Source organism: Thunnus thynnus, chromosome 1 (assembly GCF_963924715.1).
Source record: "Thunnus thynnus chromosome 1, fThuThy2.1, whole genome shotgun sequence".
Classification (NCBI taxonomy): domain Eukaryota; kingdom Metazoa; phylum Chordata; class Actinopteri; order Scombriformes; family Scombridae; genus Thunnus; species Thunnus thynnus.
The window spans coordinates 7,409,979-7,430,066 of NC_089517.1; the positions used below are offsets into that span (position 1 = coordinate 7,409,979).

At 39.1% G+C, this 20,088-nt stretch overlaps 1 protein-coding gene across 1 annotated transcript in view; it reads left to right on the forward strand.

Annotated features, from left to right (window-relative positions):
• The window catches only part of LOC137168899 (protein kinase C-binding protein NELL1-like), a 280,046-nt gene that overhangs the window by 17,458 nt on the left and 242,500 nt on the right, over positions 1 to 20,088 (forward strand). Inside the window, exon 3 of the mRNA XM_067571791.1 lies at positions 19,729 to 19,879. Within this exon, the coding sequence (XP_067427892.1) occupies positions 19,729 to 19,879 (151 nt within the window). The remainder of the gene's footprint in view (positions 1 to 19,728; positions 19,880 to 20,088) is intronic.

A 20,088-nucleotide genomic window follows, 5' to 3' on the forward strand; every position in this document is an offset into this window, starting at 1 on the left:
TGGGCTATGAGCAACACCAAGGTATTATCGCACACACAGATCATTCAGATCAACAGCTAATTTCAGTGTCACCTCAGCTGCTGTTATCACAGGTATTGTGAGAGAGACAGGCTGAGAGAAGGTATTTCCACAGATAACTTGCTGACATAGTTACAATTGGGAAGAGTAAACATTACATTGGTGTAACACAGATGTGTTTACACTTTTTTATCATCTGTCTTAAGTATCCTCTGAGGTTGCTTCAGCAGTCAGATTTCAATCTTTAATCTTTCAATCTTTAAAGCGTCTTGAATGCACATTTCGCTTCTTTGATATCTAATAGCTATCCGATTTGCCCGATCTGATATATCAAGTGACTTAAGTATATATGGGGTCATTATCACACAAGTCAAGTTTATTTTATTTACATAGCCCTATATCACAAATTTGCCTCAAAGGTTTTACAATCTGTACAGCATTCACCTTATAGACCCTTGATTTGATTAAGCACATTGCCAACAATGCCTACACTATATGCATCAGAGCTAATAACTATGAGTGCATCGCAATTCCCTTAATTGCATCCAATGTTTCCCTAACTTGCATCTTTTCCTTGTGTCTAAGTCCCTCCCATTGAAGATGCAATGAGAGATGCAAGGAGTAAATGCAAGGAGAGCAGAAACAGAGAAATATGTTGATAAATCGAGAGATGAGACGTCCTTTCCTCTGAAGCATCACGTGAAGCGACGTCTGTTTCTGATGATGTCAGCAGCTGATTACAGCTGGATCAGCTGTCAGTCGGCTTTAGCAGCTGTAGCAACTTTTGATGGCGTTTGTGTCTGCACACATGTGCACTGTGCTAATACTAATAAAGCTGCACAGTCATCACTGCCAGAGCAGCAGTGTTTTTTTCTCTGTAGCCTGTTACATGTTTGACAAACACCTGCACATGAATAAAGACCCGCATTGTGTATTTATACTGTGCACTGTGTCCTGCTCAGATACACATGCACCATTTCTACTGGCCGAATGTGTTTGTATCATTTATTAATTATTTGCATCTGTATTTATTGATATTCCGCTGGTGAATTCATTATTTAATAACCCAGAATATGATTAGGGTGTATCTTGAACACTGGAAATTATATATTAGGCTAAATGTTACAGGGAAAATGGAAATTATATAACTCATATCAAAGCCGACGCTCAGGAATTTTCAGCCTCACATGACTGAATAGAAATTACGATTAATTATGTAAAATATAAATGTGTTTAAAATGTGTTTCTTGCTGACAGATCCTCTCCTACTTTCCCTGACTTTAATTTTACCCCCTAATTAAAGTTAATGGCATGACAGATCATGAAAAGAAGAAACTTTACTTTAAAAAACTATTTTTAACTACATGCTGAATCATAAAACAAATAGAACATAAGACTTGGGAGTGATACACTTGAGTTTAATCTGTAATCTTCCCACTCGGTCATGTTGTGATGCATCAGTTCAGTCCGATCAGCTGCAGCATCTAATCAATAACTGATATCCAGTAAGCGGGCATGTTGATAAAAGAGTTCTGTGAAAGCTGCTCTTGTGTATCCGGGCTCCTCAGAGATCCCTCCTCGCTCCTCAGAGCAGAAATAAGCACATTGGGACCAGCCTTCATGATGGTGGACCGGAACAGCCTTCGGGTCAAATGAGGAATCGAAGAGTGACAAACGATCAAATAAGGGAATTGGGATGTACCACATGACACCAGATCACAGGAGAGGTTGGCTTTAAAAGTTATGCTGAACTGGGGAAGATTGGTTTCTGGCGCTGTGCACCTTACGACTGGAATAACTTGCATCACAGCTCGATGTTAGAGACACTTACTGTATTTCTCTGAGGGACTGTAAGATTTTACCAGCTGATATCTTTATCGACGTTTGTAATTGTTTTAATTAGTGCTTCTGTGGGTGTGTGTAATGATTGTTTTGTGTGAATTAAATGTCTTATTGTCATCTTGTGTATATGTAATCTGTTCTTAGTGATCTTGATCTCAATGAGATTTCCTAATAAAGCTTAACTAATGAACGCTAACACATTGTACAAAAAGTATAAATGCATAAATAAATACATATTACATAAAAGGGAATATGATTAACAAAGTAAAACTTTCACTTTTCCACCACCTCAGATGAAATTTGAATACTTCCTGCCTTTGCCCCATGTTTTCAGGCTACCATTTGTTATGAATAAATATTATCCAATCATAGTGTCTAATATGTTATCTGAGATAAGAACACAAGCCAACAGCAACATTCCTGATGCTTAGTTACCCATTTAAAATAACAAACAAACAAACAAACAAACAAAAAATAGAGCTAACCGTAATACTAATCTCTAGAAAAGGTACAGAGGGAAAGTATGCTGGGATTTAGCAGCACTGGGCTCATCTCCCATAATATGGTCACGGTACTTCATGGATTAACTGTCAACACCAACAAGCTGGTTACCGAGTCAACACCATCATGGCTGTGCTTTGCTGGTAATTTACCGTACCACAAAATGTAGCTGTGGCAGCTTCGAGGCGAAAGGTGTCACTGACAACCTTTAAACTCAAACTGAAGCCTGTAACACGCCGGAGCGAACGCTGAGCATATCGCTATTGGCATGTGAACACCTTGCCAGACCAGTCTTGCTGATTTTCATGTTTAAAGTGCAAATGAAACTTCATATGCCTTTGGGAGTTGAGAAAGTTTCACCACTGCTGGGTCTTATTAAGAGATTAGGACCCTCTTTATTGTAATTTCTCAGCACTCACATACATTGAAACGAAATTTATCTTCTGCATTTGACCTATATTATACACCAGGAGCAGTGGGCAGCTGTGGTGCAGCGTCCGGGGACCAACTTCAGTTCTTTTTGCCAGTGCCAGTGGTCTGACAGGAGTATTAAAGCTAACATACATGTTTTTGATGAAACAATTTCAGACAAAGGGGGGGTGCTCACACTTTCCCCCTGGTTCCATTACTGTGAGGTTGACAGGTATGGATTTGTGCAATGTTAGTCTCACATCAAAATCTGTAATAGCTACGTTGGTCCACTATAAAAGGAATGTCAGCCATTTTTTTTTGTTTGTTTGTTTGTTTGAAACGTGGCTTGGACACAGGCCAACAGAAAAGAATAAGCCAAAAAAACAAAACAAAACAAAAAATAACATAGACATCTCACAATTTTATTATTGTGAAACTAATATGTTTTGTGCTGTGGACCAATGTAGCTATTACACATTTTGATATGAGACTGGGTTATTTATTGGTTGTCAGACTAATGCCGCATCCTTTTAAGCACCTGGGTATCATATACATGTTTTAGATGGGGGTGCTGTTTAAAATGGAGGGGAAATATTTCTTAAAAGTTGGGAAAAGTGTGAGATAGAACAACCCTTCTACATACTATAGGAGCAAGACACCCAGACTCATAAAGATGCAAACAAATGACAAAGACATTTTACAGTTTTGTACTTGAACCAAAACTCTCAGATGCTGCTGTTGACTCAAAAACTGCTCCTTTAGAGGCTGTCCGACTCCTGTCCAAAGCTTTCTGCCACAGTAAATCCACACTAACGCTCCTCTATATAGATTATAAGGAGCCATCAGAGAAAGCCTGAATTTATATTTCCTTAAAGCGAAGTTCTGTTGTCAGATTGATTTAAACAGCTTTACCAATTTCACAGTATTTTGATGAAATATAGTAGCTGTGCAACTGTAATGCGTTTGGGGAAAACACTTCAAAAAAATACATCGGATTGGATTCGGTTAACAGATATTTTATTCTAAAAGACTGATTAGCATCAGGAGCAAAAAAAAAAACCAATCAGACATCCCAGCTTTTAACTGAGCTATAGTAGAGCATTTAGCAGCTAAAGAGCCAGATATTTCCCTCAGGAGCTGATGGAGACTGAAACAGATCTAAAAGGAGAGTAAACAGTGGACGTAAATTCATCAGATGGATGGGAACATGATTCTAAATGAATGTTGCTCTGTGTCTGCTTGGTATATAAATAGGCAACTGTTTGCTAATGTATTACTGTCTGCTGTATGTCTCAGTTTTAATGGATACCGATGGCGACCAACTTTTTTACAGTAGAGGAGAAACAAGAAAATATATCCATAGAAACTTTTCAAACCACTCCTCCTGCATAATCCACCTCCCCACTGTATCTTCCAAATGTTCATACATTTGCTAAAATATAAATAAATAAACTACTTCTTTATTTATTTACATTTCTCACGTAAAAAGCTTTTGCAAATGTTACAGTACTGGTCTTACATCAGTCAGACATGCTTCACCTTTGGAAACACAAGGTACCTACAACTGAGATCATTCATTACTGATTTGCCAGGTAGAAGTCGGTGCATCATCATGCTTGTTTATTTATTTAGGTGAAATGATTTTTACTTATAATGGACCATTTTTACAAGGTATTTCAGTGCCTCCTCCACCTCTACCATCCTTATCTGCTGGCAGTTTGCAGTCAGGCCAGTTTGCAGCCTTAAAAGTCTTCACTCAGCAGGTTTGCTTCATTTGATGAGCTGTTGTCAACCAGTTAGCTTGCAGTATTGTGACTTAAGTCAGTACATCTGGGGTTTCTGGGTAGTTGCTGGAAAAAATCGTAACAAACAACAACAAGCAAAACAAATTCTGAACAAACCTGAATGTCATGTGCATAACAAGGAAATTGGTTTTATCCAAAATCCATTCAATTAGTTGATATTCATAGAACATTTTCTCTTTGAAGAATATTGCTCTCATCTGGCAACAAAGCAAATTATAGAAAATATATCACACTATAGATTTTATTTCATTTAATACAAACAGAAAACAAACAATTCTAGCATTTGAGATATACAGAAACTTGGTCTGACAAGGGAGCTCTAATTAAATGTGTGGCACAGTAACTATTTCGTGTCAAAATGTAGAACTTTGAAAGTGTTGGACCACTGGTCAGATTTAGAAGAAAGCTTTGAGGATGATGCTTTTTGTTGCTGATTGGTCCGAGTCTGTCTGCAGCGTTTGCTGGGAACAAAGTGTTTGCTTGGTACTTATTCACTGGTATGAATGAAGACTTTATTAGTTGGTCAGAACCAACATAATATGGTTGTACATAACAGCATGAGTACTGTACTGTACCTGCCACAGCGTTTAAAGCTTCAGCACTCAGGAGGGTGCAAAGACAAAACTCTCCAGCGAAGGATCAAAGGATGCTGGATTTAAAAATAAAAAAATTTGAGAGCCAGCTGCTTCACAAGGCAAGCCGTCATTTTGTTTTAGTCAGGGTTAGAGGAGAATGAGGCATAGCGAAACACAGAGATGCTGCTGCTACTCTTCTTGACTGCAAGCTTTACAGTTCTGTCTCGAAGGGCAATACAGAGTGCTGTAAAGTGAGAGGGGCTTTAATTGAAACAGTGGAGGCTTATTCAGTCCTGCTGCTAAATGACTTCAGCTTGATGTTTGCTTCTCAAGCATCTGTCACACCAAGACTATGAGTATAAAAGAGACTTCAGCACGAGCAACAGAAATCATGCAACTGAACACCATATAGTATAGCAAAGTAAGTATAACCTAATTATGGTTTGAACATCATTTAATCATCATTCAATAATTAATAGTATCAATAATGTTAAATTTAACCCACATAAAACACATTTTTGTAGTTTAAAATGCATTGAAGGGTTGGTTTTCTTACTAAGAAGGAGGGTAGAACTGTTATTTTCTTTATCTGTTCATCTGTAGATTATTTTTTTCAACCGAGTGATTAATCATTTAGTGGTTAAGTGTTAATAAAATATCAGAAAATAACAAAAAAAAATGCCCATTACAAAGTGACATTTTCTTGTTTTGCTCAACATAACCCAAGATAACCCGGATTTATTCAATTTGCAATGATATAAGATAAGATTTAATTCATCCCTGGGGGGAAATTCACATGTTACAAGAAACAGGCTAAAGAGATAGGATAATCAAAATGAAATGAAGTCAAATGAAACAAAGAAAACAAAGAAGCTGGAACCTACAGATGTTCGGGAGTTTTGCTGGCGATAAGCTCATGATTCAAACAGCCTGATGGATTAATCGAGTAATTTTTTTCAGCTCTAGATCACTTTTACTACCTGCCTCCCTTGATAATATTAATCCCACCTGAATGAAACTTAAGTATAACAACGTAACTGTACTATGAGCAGGATATGTAGTACCTGCCAGCCTCATGCCATCAGTTTATTAACACTAAAGCTTTAACTTTACAGTGCCAAATGACTTAGGGCTGCTAATGTATCATAGTGACAGTACCTCCAGAGAATGGAAACCGCACTGAACTCTCTCCAAAGCACAAGAGGGAGGAAGGCCGTAGAGATTTTTCAAGCTCGTGTTATGTTCAGCGTCGCATCTCCACGCTTGAGAGAGGATAGTGTTTGTCATGACGACAGGGGAAACATCTGGAGTGCCATTTGTTTTAATAATGCATTGTTTGTGACTTTATAATCAACCTCAACACAGTCGGAGTCACTAAACTCGGTAGCTTCCTCTCCACGCCGAGTCCCGTGACAATAATCTGTCGCTGACACATGTTGAGAGTACACATAGAGATATTGCTCTGCAAGCAGCAGCTAGTTTGCATTTCCACTCCTCTGTACTTGATGAGTCGCCTCCTTTCTGCTTTGGCTCTGTGTGAATTGATGCCCCATTTGCTCAGATAAGAGAGAGAGAGAGAGGGAGCTGTTTGTGTTGTTCGTCTTGCTAAAAGCTTTCCTTTTTTTTTAGAGAAGTAACGTGTTTATTCACCGACAGGGCTGTAATGTCTTCAGATACTGACACAACCGGTTGTATAGCTGTACAATGTGGAAAAAAAATATGCAATATGTTATATATCTGATGGCAATATGAGATGATATTTAAAAAAGATTTTTAGCAGGGTAATAGAATCAAAATAATGTAATAAAATAACACCAATTAACAACACATATTCTATAGTATATGTCCAATATACTGGTGCTAATCAGCCTTTTTGTGATCTCTTTGTGTTCCTAAATCGTCATCCCACGTTTGTGTCTTGCTCAACAACACTTCCAACATGCAAATATTACATTTTAACAGCATTTGAATACATGTTTTAGGAGACTTTCTATGAAAATTGTTTTTGCAGTTTGACTGCTGTGTTTTTCTCATTGGGACTGAATTTAAATTGAGTTTTTAGCACCACAATTCCCATAATGATTTGGGTGAAATAGGGGCATTTTGGAAAATCTGCACCCTGAAATGCATCGTACACACAACAATAAACTGGATTCTATTGATACTGAAGTAAAAGCCTAAAGATGATGATTATTAGTTTAGAAGGAGCACTGGATTTAGGGATGTTCATCCTCAATAGACGTTAGAGAAACAGCTTTTCAATACAAAATCTTTAAATCAGATGCTCAGACAATTTCTAGTTTCATGTTAGGATAAACATACCGATACGATGCCTCGCTCCGCTGCTTCAGGTCCTTCATGGTGATACGCGCTCATCCTGGTCTGGTCTGGTAACAAAAAGTTATTTAAAAGCTTTTGTCAAGCATCAAGGTGCCATTTAGAGCTACTCGAACACGTCCGACTACATCCTGTGACAGCAGCTGCTTCACAGTGAAAAACAGCAGCAGCTCATTGTTTCATGTCTTGTCTCCATCAGATTTGTGGCAGTTTGCTTTTTTTTTTTTTTTTACTGTGAAGAAGCTGCAGGATCAGTTTGAATTATAGCCTGTATTATAGCTCTGATGATTTACAGAAAAAAAGAGTTTAGAGTTATGAATCATACTTGTTCTGATGTTACAGCCCTTAGGCAATGTGTTTTATGTGCAAATTCAGGAGTGATACAAACGAAAATATGTGCGCACGCATTCGTATCGTGTCATATGTGATCATTTTAGGTGGTTGCTGGTGTTCGACTGAGCTGTGACAGAGATGTTTTCTGGGAGAGAAGCGAGGCGCCCTTGAGTGACCTTTGGCTGTATTATCTCTCTGTATGTCTCCTCCCTGTTTTTCATGTCCTGATCGTATCTCCCAGCTCTGCTCTGCATGCTGCCCACGCTGCACCACTTGTTAGCTCCACTGCCATGTTTCTTTTTTTTTTTTTTTTTCTCACCTCTCTCTCTCTCTCTCTTACAAAGGATAAAAAAAAAATACAGCAGGGCTCATTCAGAGGTAAACAATGTGGCTTTGGCTGTCAGCTTGTGGCTGTGAGAGAATGATTAAGGAGCCTGCCATAAACATGACTGTGTGATGATGAGGTTATTTGCCGATTTGTTGCTTTATTCGACACTTAACGACATGGTAGTTGAAAGCTCTCGGGGGATGATTTATCAAAATATAAGCGGGATAGTACCAACGGATCCCAGCCTTATCCTGACATCATATTTTTCAAGTATGCAGAGCATGCCTAATTGAGATAAATAGCTGTGTAAGCAGTGCTGATGACAGAACGGAGGCTGGCTGGCTGGCTGGGGAGCCAACCGGCCGGAGCCGTCCCGCTCTCAGATCCAGCGATCGGGCTGTTTGTCAGGCAGAGTGGGACTGGGAGAGTTAGGAGGTAATTAAGCTTGGCTGAGTTGTGATGAGGGGGGTGGCTTTCTGTTCGAGCTCTCCTGGATCTCTACAGGGGCCCCGGCTGTACAGTTGCGTGGTCCCTCAGAGTGAGCCAGACTCCCAGCAGTGGGCTTACCGGAGGCCTGACAGATACTGATATAGCACCTCAAAGCGCTCAACACGCCACTAAATTAGCTCGCATCTCAATTCCACCTATTTCCCATGTGTGGGTTTGTGTTCTTTATATATATATATATATGTGTGTGTGTGGATTCATGCTGTATGTGTACAGTGTGAGTGGTTTGAAGCACAGAGTGCCAGCTGTGGTGTTAAAACCTGCCCACAGCAGAGGAGGATTGTGTAGAGCTGTGGGGGGTGGAGCAGATTATGGAAAGGATCTCAGCCTAGAGAGTTGTTAACAAAACACATGCACACACGCTGACAGACACACAAATCCACAGTATATGGAAGGAGATTAATGCCCACAGAGACTATAGTTGAGCAGCATACATTTTAATTTCTTGAGTTTGTATTAAATCTCTGATTTTTAAAACACATTTTTAAAAATAAATGAGTTAAACATGTATTAGTTTCATACTATTTAGAATGTAATGTGTGTTTGAATTTGACTTTTTGGTATATTTTCATACTTACTGAAATATATGACAAGTGACAAGTAAAGATATAAGACTGTATATCCAACAGGTATACATACATTTTCAGTAGCCACTTAAAAGATGGATGGTATGATGGATGGGTGTAATAAGTTTGGCCATGCTTACATCTGCCCATAGTATAGCCTACTGTACATCGGACAGGGAAATACAGACAGAGTAATTTTACACTATGCTATCTTGGAAATAAGAAGTGTCAAAAACAAAAAAAAACCAGTGCATAATTTCTGGTTTGCAAACAATGCTGTGGAGGGAAGAAATGAGAAGGAAAAGAGTTACAAAAGACAGCAGTGACACCTTGCAGACATATATAGTTTACTGCAAACAGATGCGACGCCATCCTTGTTACTGTTAAAACACTGAATCTGATAAATGACATGTGAAAGGGTTGCTTGTACTGCCTGTCACACTGAGAATTAACACCCAACTCTGCAGCTATGTGTAGATTTTTTAGTTTTGTTGTTTAGCCAATATAAGCTCATTGTTTTGCTTGTTTGACTGACTGCTATGGCAACCATATGAAGCTGTTTCTAGCAAACAAGCTGGGTGCATATATAGCTGCTCAGCATGAAATAGCAGAAAGCAGGGGTGTATCTACCAGGGTGGCCAAAATGCCTTGCCCCCCCAGCTGCTACCCAAGTTTTGGATCCAATTCGAAAATATATATATGGTCAGAAATTTACAAGAGTGATACTCTGATGTCCAAGTGCAAGTGAATGCAGCAAGAGATGACGCTCCCTGTAGACTCATAGGTTCTACCAGAGCCATATATGCTGCCGCTAGCCGTCCCTGCTGCACACAACGACTGCTGATGGCTTTTTTTCCCGCTTAAGTGTATGTGTAGGGTGGCCAACTTCCATTCGTAGAAAACACAGAACGGCCGCAGATGGATAGTGACGGGGTTGTTTTGTTGAAGCGTGTTTTGTTTAGTAGCCTAACTCATGTTTGATTGTGTGAGGGACGGATTAAACCTGACTAAACCCAAATATTCACTGGTGCTTTGGATTGCCTGTAGCTACCAACATCTCTGAAACTGCTTATTCTGCAGACAAACAAGCACTAAAATCACTCACTCCAAGCCCCAAACAAAAAGACACATTAGTCAGCAATGCAGTGACAGCTTATTCAAAGCTTACCTGAGAGTTTGCACTTTCACCACATTTTCAAATTGAAGCTCAGAGAACAAAGGACTTTTACCGTTTAATCAGCATTACTGGATAAACACTGGATATCTTGGATCGTAACATAACGTGTGTCTTCACAGAGTATAACTGACACAACTGGTGATTATCGTTTTTATATGTAGGTCTCTACCTTGGAGCCAATTTAAACCACAACAACTTGTGTGTTTCTGAGCTTTTTGTCACTCTGCCCTCTAGTGGTCAAAAATGCTGAAATTTAAATTCTTTAAATTCTTGCAGAGACATATCTTTTAGTGGCGTGACAGTGGCAAACCCTGTTTTTGAATCTAACTCAACTCAACACATGGTGAACTCATTTGTAATAAATTAATTTATGTACTTTTGAAGTGCAATTAATAGGTAAAGCAAAGTCTTAGCCCCACAAACCGCATCACCAGCGTGAAGTTACCGCTAAAACCACTGATTGTCTTTTTAATAGTTCTGTTCCTGTTTAGGTTAATAAGAAAATATGATACAATGCGCTCGACTCACAATAATAAAGCAGGGTGCTGAATCCTTAAAGTAGTGAAAATGAATAAGAAAGGCTAGGACAGCACACCTAGTTTACTTTATTTAATGGACACACTTAAAAAAAAGTAAACTAGGTGTGCTGTCTTAGCCTTTCTTATTCCTGTTAAGATTAAACAAACATGATTCATTGTCTAAACATAAGGTATCTTTAAAGTTGTAGGTGCATTTTTTCACTTTGGACAGAGTCAGGTTAGCTGTGTAGCCTGCTTCCAGTCTCAGCTCTGCAATCAATCTTCTGCTTTCTCTTGGAAAGAAAGCAAATGCATATATTTTCCAAATTATCAAACTATTCCTTTAAATACAATAATAATTTAGACGTTACATTTTTTTCAGTTTCAGTTTTTGATTTATCCTACGAAACTGTGTTTTGCTTCATTCAGCAGCTCAATAGAGCTTGACAAATTCAAATTCATTCAGTTAAAGTTCCATTTCTTCTGGCACTAATTTAATTTCATACCACACACTCGCACAAATATGCAAACATACTTACAGTTCAACACTGGGTTCACAGCCTTCCTGTGCATGTGTTTGGTCTGTGTTAGAGACACAACATGCAAATGTCGGCACCCCTGGAGGAAATCAAAAGGGAAGTTCATTTCTCTAACCAATATCTAATATTCCTCTGGCTGGATTTTGCATCAGGGCTCTGCGTTATTGTTCCTTTAAGTGACAGCCGATGACTCTCCCACAGATGGATGGGCTTTATTTCTCCGAGTTTCATCCTTATTTACTGTAATCAAACTGCACTCAGTCTGATGGCTGGTGATAAAGAGCTGTCAGCTCTGTCGGAGGCCACATGAGGTGGGCTCGCCCTCGCAGGATGTTATCTGTGACCCTTCTCATTAGATAGGTGACACTTCACATCACACTTACCGGACAGAATTTACAGGATTTTTAATGCTTACAGTCAGGTTATCTACTCACAAAGGGAAGGAAAGCTTGAACTGAATCATCAATGTTTCATCAATTCAGATTTATGAATTTTTCAGCAGCCAAGGAGCTCTTCAAATGCAAGCCAAATCAACTTAGGAGAGGCTTGCTGAGAGCTCGGCTGTGTTTGGAGGCAGCTTGACATGCACTCACAGCCTCCTTCACGTGCGTCAAACTCTGCTCCTCCTTTGTTTTTTGTACAAACAGTGTTCACTTTCTGTGCCCTTTTCAGAATCTTATTCATTATTCCTTGCCATTTTGCTGTACCTGCACAGAGCTGAACTACCTTATTCAGTTAGTTATTCGGGGTCTCTTGTTTGTTGCTTTTTGCATTTTGCTTTTCGATGGGAAACTGTAAACTGAATTTGCAACATCTCCGCTTCAGTTGTAGTCAAGGTGAAGTGCCATCAGTGGTTACTATTAAGATAGCATTTTAGTAACATAACCTTGCATCCTTAAGAGTTTTTTTGTTTGTTTGGTTTTATCACAGGATTCCATTTCCTGCTTCAGTCCTTTATCTTCAAGGCAGCCAAGCCCCTGCTCTGCAGTCCAGGCTCTCTGCTTTTTTACTCTCCACTGCAGACCTGCCTTGAGCAGTCGAAAGCAGGCTAGCTCCTCAGGGACAGTCTGCTGTGTACTGGATGGATGACTGGCTGGCTAGCTTCATGTGTGGATGTACAGATGACTAGAGGGCTGGAAGTGTGGAAATAAAGATGACTGGCCTCTTGCAGGATCTGAAAGAAATAAAGAAAAAAATGGCCGTGAACATTTGTGACATGCCAGAGAAATTAAAAAGGAATCAGAAAATATATCTTTTTATTTCTGTATATGTTCCCTGTTGAGCTGTCAGTCTAGTAAATACTGCCCCATATGAGCCACCATAGCCAATTTGAGAGAGGATGTAATTGTGGGATGTATTCCCAGGTTTTATACATTTTATTTTTGTCCTAATTTGGTGTTTACACAGATACATGATGAATATCATTAATGCCATGGTTGCCACTGACCTTCGCAGACTGAGCTACCAGAATTCCTTAAATAGTAAAACTGTGGATGAGAATACAAGTAAATTCTCAGCCTGAGTAGGAAAAAAAAATGTCTAGCTTGATCAGAACAAAATGCTGACTAACACAGAATTCTGAAGCAACCAAAATATAAGAAAGTATATTATATCTTAATATATTAAGATAAACTTCCCCCCGTTTTAGCAGTGATAAATAATGTACATTTAAAATTTCTTGCCAAGATGCAATGCAAATGTATTATTTTATGTTTCAGTGTGTCAGTTTGGGCAAAAAGACACACATCTTTTTTTTAAATTCCACTGTGGAGTTCAGTGATATTAAAATCAAGCCAGTAATGAATGACATGGTTTAGGTTGCTTAGGTAAGTCCCAAATGGTAGAAATTGTATAGCACAAGGGCGACCTAAATTTGGCACATGTAAGGTGCTGGATGCCGGACTGACCTGCAAGACCTGCAAGAATCGACCTCACTGACCCATAGCTGGCTTGAGTGCTGCTAACCAGAGTCTACACACACCAACACTAAGCTGAACCTGGGATACATCGTTTGGATTCAAGATCTGATCTAGATGTTGTGATCTGAGGAGATCTGAGGATCTCGAGGACCTCCATGTCTTTAGATCTTTAGAAAATCTGTGTACTGTCAATAACATCTTCCCTGATGGATGAATCACACAGCTGGAAGGTTATTATGGTCAGTGTTTTTTTATCCTGTGTGTCATCTGCCAAGTAGTTATCACTTCAGTCTTTATGGGTTTAGTTAATTGGACACAACTGATGCCAGGAAACTTTGATGTATTATTCTTCTCTTCTTGTACCTTTTAATGTTGTTGCTCTTTGTAAGCAGAGCCCAGCAGCCTCTGAGCAGATGCCAGTGATGGTGAATGTATCGCTATGGGAACTGTAAACATATGACGGCTGTCCAACAGAGACGGAGAGACTGGCTGTACAGTAGAGACGCTCTTTGATCTTACACTTGAAGATAGAGTGTTTGTGTTTCTCCATAAGTGCATCTACAATTCACTGTGCAGGGTTAGTCTGTCTACATGAACAGGTTACTGATGTTTATGGTTGAAACTTTGTCATGAGTTGCCAATTTAATCCAGGCTTGAAAACCTCAAGTTGGAATGAAAAAGGTGACATTTTGCTGCTTTCCTCTGTTTTACATAGTTGTAAATGAAATATCTTGGGTTTTTGACATTTGGTCGGACAAAACAAGTAATTTGAGGATGTTACCTCGTGCTCTGGGAAACTGTTTTTCACTATTATCGGACATTTAATAGATCAAACCATTAGTTGAAATAATAATTAACCGATAAATCAACAATCAAAAACTAATTATAAGTTGCAGCCCTAATAATTTTCTCTGTCTTTTGGCCGATGAATGTCAGATTTCAAGCGTTTGTCACTGCTTAATGACTGGATATAGTTAAAAAAAATGGAGCTTAGCTGCTTGGCCATGTGCCACTTAACATTTTCTCTCTTCTCACTTCTCTCCTTCTCTCTGCTGCACTTGAAGATGGCTGGTAATAAAACTCCACTGACTACATTGCACAGTGTGTATCCTGGTGAATATGATAAATTCACTGCTTTTCTGGAGAGTCAGCATACATCAAGACACCGTCAGTACTTAGCGTTTTATATTAACTACGTGCAGGTCTTTTGACACACATGGTACGCTGTTGGCTACAATGCTTTGAGAGGCGAATCACTTGTGTCCCATAGAAAGTGAATAAGGGCGAACTCTGTGCACCGCTTTCACCGCTTTGGACAAGGTATAGTTCAACTAAGAAGCAGCACTTTCATGTAACATTTTAACAGCAATCTAAAACAAAGGGGCTTATCTCTATCTATGATCCAGCAGGTCACTGCATCAAGTGCAGGTGTTTGTCCAGACAGAGCGTGGACACCTTTAGACTTCTGCCCAATCACACAGGTGCCATGTTTTCTATTCACATGTACAAAAGGCAGCGACTTTGCAGCCCTTTGAATCAAGCATTGTGGATGTGATCATGACTGAAGCTATTGAAATAGATTAGTGTAGATTATTTATAGCCACTATGTGTTTTATTTGATTATATCATTTTTTAAGCAGTTCTGATGACATAACTGACTCTTTATTAACAGACAGTTAGTACAGCAGTCAATATAAATTTAAGCACTGTGCACAGAAACATACAAACCTATAAGAGGCCATTTATAGTAACCTTCCTCCTTGTGTCTTGGGTATTGAGGGCTCTCAGGTATTTCCCTGCCAGTTGCTGCCCTGCTGGACACTCGGCCCTCTAGAGAACTCTGCCCTGATCTACTTTGTGCCCTTGGCAAAACTTGAGCATACAGTAATGTGCTTATCTAGCTGTGACACTGTGACATGAGTTTTCCATATCAGGCCAGACAGAAGTCCACACAGACTTCACTGGCTGTGTCTTTGGTGAGTGAAGTCTCTGTGGACCGCGGCTGAGCTCCTCTTCCTCACTGCCAGTTAAAGAGGCCATCTGTAAGACTTAGCCGAGCTGGGGGAGGACCCGCCAGACTCCTGATTAAAGTGATGAGCTGTAAAATCGAGAAGGAGGGAGGGTGGAGGGAGGTGGGGGGGGGGCGACAGCCGGCTGCTGCCTGCTACACTGAGTTTCATCTTCCTGCTCTACCTGTTAATGGGTTTGTTTATATCTGAAAGCCTGAGATCTCTGTACAGTGGAGACTTTGAAGGCGTCTGCTTTGGTTTTCCTCCCATCACACCGTTCCATCAGTATTAGTAGATTGTTGATTGTTGTTTTCTTCAAGTTGGATTTTTTTGCAACTGTATCCATTGGGCAATTACATTAAAGTGTGCCTTTGTACACAAACACAGACTTTTTTTTAAATTTTTTGACAGATTTGGTACATTTTGATGTTGGCATCTTGTGTGTGTGTGTGTTTGTGTGTCAAACACTATGCATATTTTCAAAATTAAAAGAGAATATAAAAAGTTTAAGGATGTAAACTATACTGTACTTTTTCACATTGTAATTTTAAATGGCAAACAAGAACAGTTCCAAAAGATCAATCAAGATTCAGTAACAAATCTGGGTCATAACTGACATTGATTGACAGCTGCGTGCTCAGTTTAAATGCATGAGTGAAAGAGGATGCCAGGGCTTGGAAGTGTTGATATGAGGACTCAGACAGCCGTTTGTGACATCAGCCTATTTAGATGAGGCGACCATGCACACCTTAAAAAAAGCCCAATTCAAGAAAGTCATAATATCTTATTTTAGGATGATTGAATCATATTTTCTTATCCAAGAAAACAATTTCAAGCACAATTTGCATTAGATTATTAAATATGTTTCAAGGTAACATCTTGAATTTTCTTAGATATTCAGTCTATTTTTTTGGCGAGATCTGAAAAAGTAACAAGTATGAAAAGTGGATTGTTTGGTTGTTACACTCACATCCCAAACTAACCAGAGAAAACAAAATGGTTTTATTGATTTCAAGAGTCCAACCAGTCTTCATATTAGACCAAAACAACTCTCGACACTAAAAAAAGACCTTCGCTCCTTTGTGTGTATTTTTATAATAATTGTCCTATTACCCTAAATGCAGGGGGTCTACAGTTCATGTGTTTCCTGACCTCCTTTTTCCGAGTTGATAAAAATATAACTTTATGAGTGCTCCCTTTGTTTCCCTACAAAAAAAAAACATTCAAAGCTTTGTCTGTTTTTATCATATTTAATGAATCTCAACCTGTTTTGTTTTAGTCAAGTTTTAGTTGACTTAAATTCTGGGCATTTTAGTCTTATCTTAGTCAAAGAAAACAGTAACTAGTACAGTTTCAATGAAAACTGTTGACATTTTAGTCTTTTTTAGCCATCATATTATATTAACATATCAGTCAATCTAGTCAAGCCAAAACCACATTTTTTATTCATTTTAGTCAAACTTATTTCACATAAGATTGTATCTCATCGTTATCTGATGAAAAACACAGGTTGAATGATTAAGAATGCAGCTTTGCAGAAAGCGTCTGGCCTGATGGTATCAGTTGAAGGAATACATCCAGACATGGAACATGTTCTGATTTGCATATTTATTTTTTTATACCGACACGATTCAACAACTGGGGCCCAATAATCTCTTTAAAACAATAGGAGATGTAAAGACAATAAAATGTTTTGAAACAAATTTTTTGGTTGCCCAATGTACATGACAAACTTAACTTTCTGATCCAAACAATGGAAATAAAAGTAGTTAGCTTAATACAATTGAAAAGAATACTGTACACACGCCAACTGCAATCTGCTTGCATTAAAAAAAAGAGTGAATAGATCTGAGGTTGGTGTCAACAAGAAAATAAAGAAGAAAGTGCCCCATGGAGTTAATAATGACATAAGGTTAACAAAATGGCTGTCTAGCAAGCTAGTTGACATGGCATCAGTATTAAAGGTTGAACAAGGCGAGGTTTGGTAGAATAACAACTGTGAAAAGGAAAGGTAACGTTAAAACACTGTTGTAATCAATACGGCTGTCTACACAGGCTGCGTAATGGCTTGTGTTTCACTCGCACTACATACATGTAAACGTGACCTGAAGTCTATTTTCCTCCATTTTATGTATATAACTACAATCACTGTGTATTGGGCTCTGAACACTTTCAAACGTGGGTGACCTCTACACTCAGTATGAGTTGAACTGTAAATCAAGATATTCTAGTAGAGCCCTAGAAAAATATAGACCTGGACTCGCTTTGAAACAACCTATAGTATGTTTACTTTTTCCTGAAAAGGGACCTCTAGCGGTCATGTGAATAATGACTTTTCTCTCCCTAAAGCAAAATCAGGAGTAGTCTGACGTTACTTTGCCACTAAACCTCTCAGGGGGGACGTCCCAGGGTATGTTTGGTTGTTGTGTGTCTGACTTGGAAATCTTGTCTCTTACCAACATTTGTGTGTTGTTTTCTTCAAACCATGACCACTAACCAGACCTTAACCATAAAGGTGGCAGATTAGAAAACGCTCATATGAATTGGTTTTATTATTCTGGAGGACACTGACAAATGATCTCCAGTATTTTGTCATCTATAAATGAGAACTTGTTGATCCTCGGGATCAGAAAGCAATGAAAACCAACCTTCTTAGTCATTTAGGTATGATGACTTGTTGTATTTTAATGTTGTTTGCACATAAAGAGAAATTCTGGTGTTCATTCTCAGAGTCTGAGTCAGTTGAAAGATGGATCATCCAGCCCTGGCTTTACTTTTTAAGGGGAATGAAGTATATAGATGAAGCACAGTTCAACTCCCACATCCATTTGCAGCTAAGCTCATAAGCATTGGAATAACAGTCTGCTTCTGTGTTTGCTGCCTTTTTTTTGAGCAGGACTTCCTACAATTTGTTGGTATCGATCATAGTGGTGAAAAAAGTTTGAACTTGATTATATTAACTGTTACATGAAGAGCGACAGCTGCAGATTAAAATGGATCTCAGTGGCTTTTTAGGAAGTAAAAAGAGGTTTCTCAGAAATGGTCTTGTTTGTTTATCACAATTAAACTGTTTCTGAATCAATGCAACACACAGCGCCGTCTTTTACTTGTCAGGAAAAGATATAAAAACAAAAGCAGGTTTGAAATGTGACAGCATCTTCACATCATAAAAACAGGTTTGAAGATTTGCAGATTTGAAAGGGGATCTAATGATAGACTCGGGTCAGGGGTCTGGCATGTTGGAGAACCGGGGTGCCAGGGGAAGTGGCACTCCATCGACTGGGCTGTGACAGCAGGGAGGCTGAGTGTGAGGGCAGGCGGGCCACAGTCACCCTGGGGAGATTTAAAAGCCCTGCGCTGAGACAACCACAGGGTCCTCTCAACCGGACTGTCTGTCATGTACAACGGGGAACCACGGAAGCCTCTCATTCAGACTACTTAAAGATACTGCAATTGTGTGACCTAAGAGTCTATAACCACACTCACAATGACAATGCTAGAATCAATCATAGTTGTCTGTATATGGCACACCAAAAACTAATTGCTGGTCATGGCAATGGCATATATCAGAGGGAAGATGACCGCACACTAAGCAATGATGATTTACCATACTTACCAAAGCAATGAGGGATTATTACCAATACTGGTGCACTCACTATATAAATTGTAATACTACTATTATTATTGTATTACCTCCAAATCAAGGAGTTTAGGTAATCTGGCTAAATTATTTGCTTGTTCACAACCTGTCTGATCATCTGACTCTTCATATTTCTTGCCCCATCTGCCTTGTAATAAGCAATGTTGCAGTGTTTCCATCTCTGCAGGTACATTGGTGAGTACCATGTTGTCATAGCTGATAGAAACGATGACAAAAACTATGAAAATAAGACTGAAAGTGGAATAAACCGGTAATATCCTTTTAAGAGACAAGTATAAAATGCTGTGCAAGGGTTGTGTCCAGAAGAAGATGGATTTACAAGGGTAAAATCTGCTGATCTTTCCATCCTCAAGAAGACATAAAGTTCTCTTTAGTGTACACAAACACACATGTGCAAAGTTTACTGTCTCAGCATCGATTAAAAGAGTTTGGTGTATGAAACCTCTTGGCAACAACAGAGGGTTTTTCTTTTTCAAACACAGGCTGCCAGAGAAGTTTGATGAGATATATTTTCAAAGCGTAAAGGTGTTACTTTGTGTTTCACCGTGTGTTATTAGGTGATTTAATATGTTTCTCGCAATTTTTTGGCATGTTGTCATTGAAGAGGCAGACGGCACATCGCCTGTGAAAAAAAGTTTACACAAACTAATGATTTTTTCTCCATTTCACTTAATTCCCTCAGATGTTGGGAGAGCGATTCATGCCCCGGCACACATCACAGAAAAAGTGGTGCAGCTGTTCAGGAGTAAAAGTGAGTTTACCTTCTTGGCCTCCATCCAGCAGAAGTCCTCCACATCAGGAGTCATATTCTCCATCCACGAGTCAGAACACAGGTAATCCATCTGTAATCCTCTTCATCTTGGCCTGCAGCTCCTTTTCAGCACAACTTTACTTCCACGGATTACAGAGCTCCCTCGTTTTAAATTAAACCCTGACATGAATTCTCATCCTACTCATGGCTGTTTGCAGATGGATGTTGTTGAGGTATAGTAAAGTAAAGATTAGCCTGTGATTACTCCAATGTCAGTGTGGATCAGCAGGT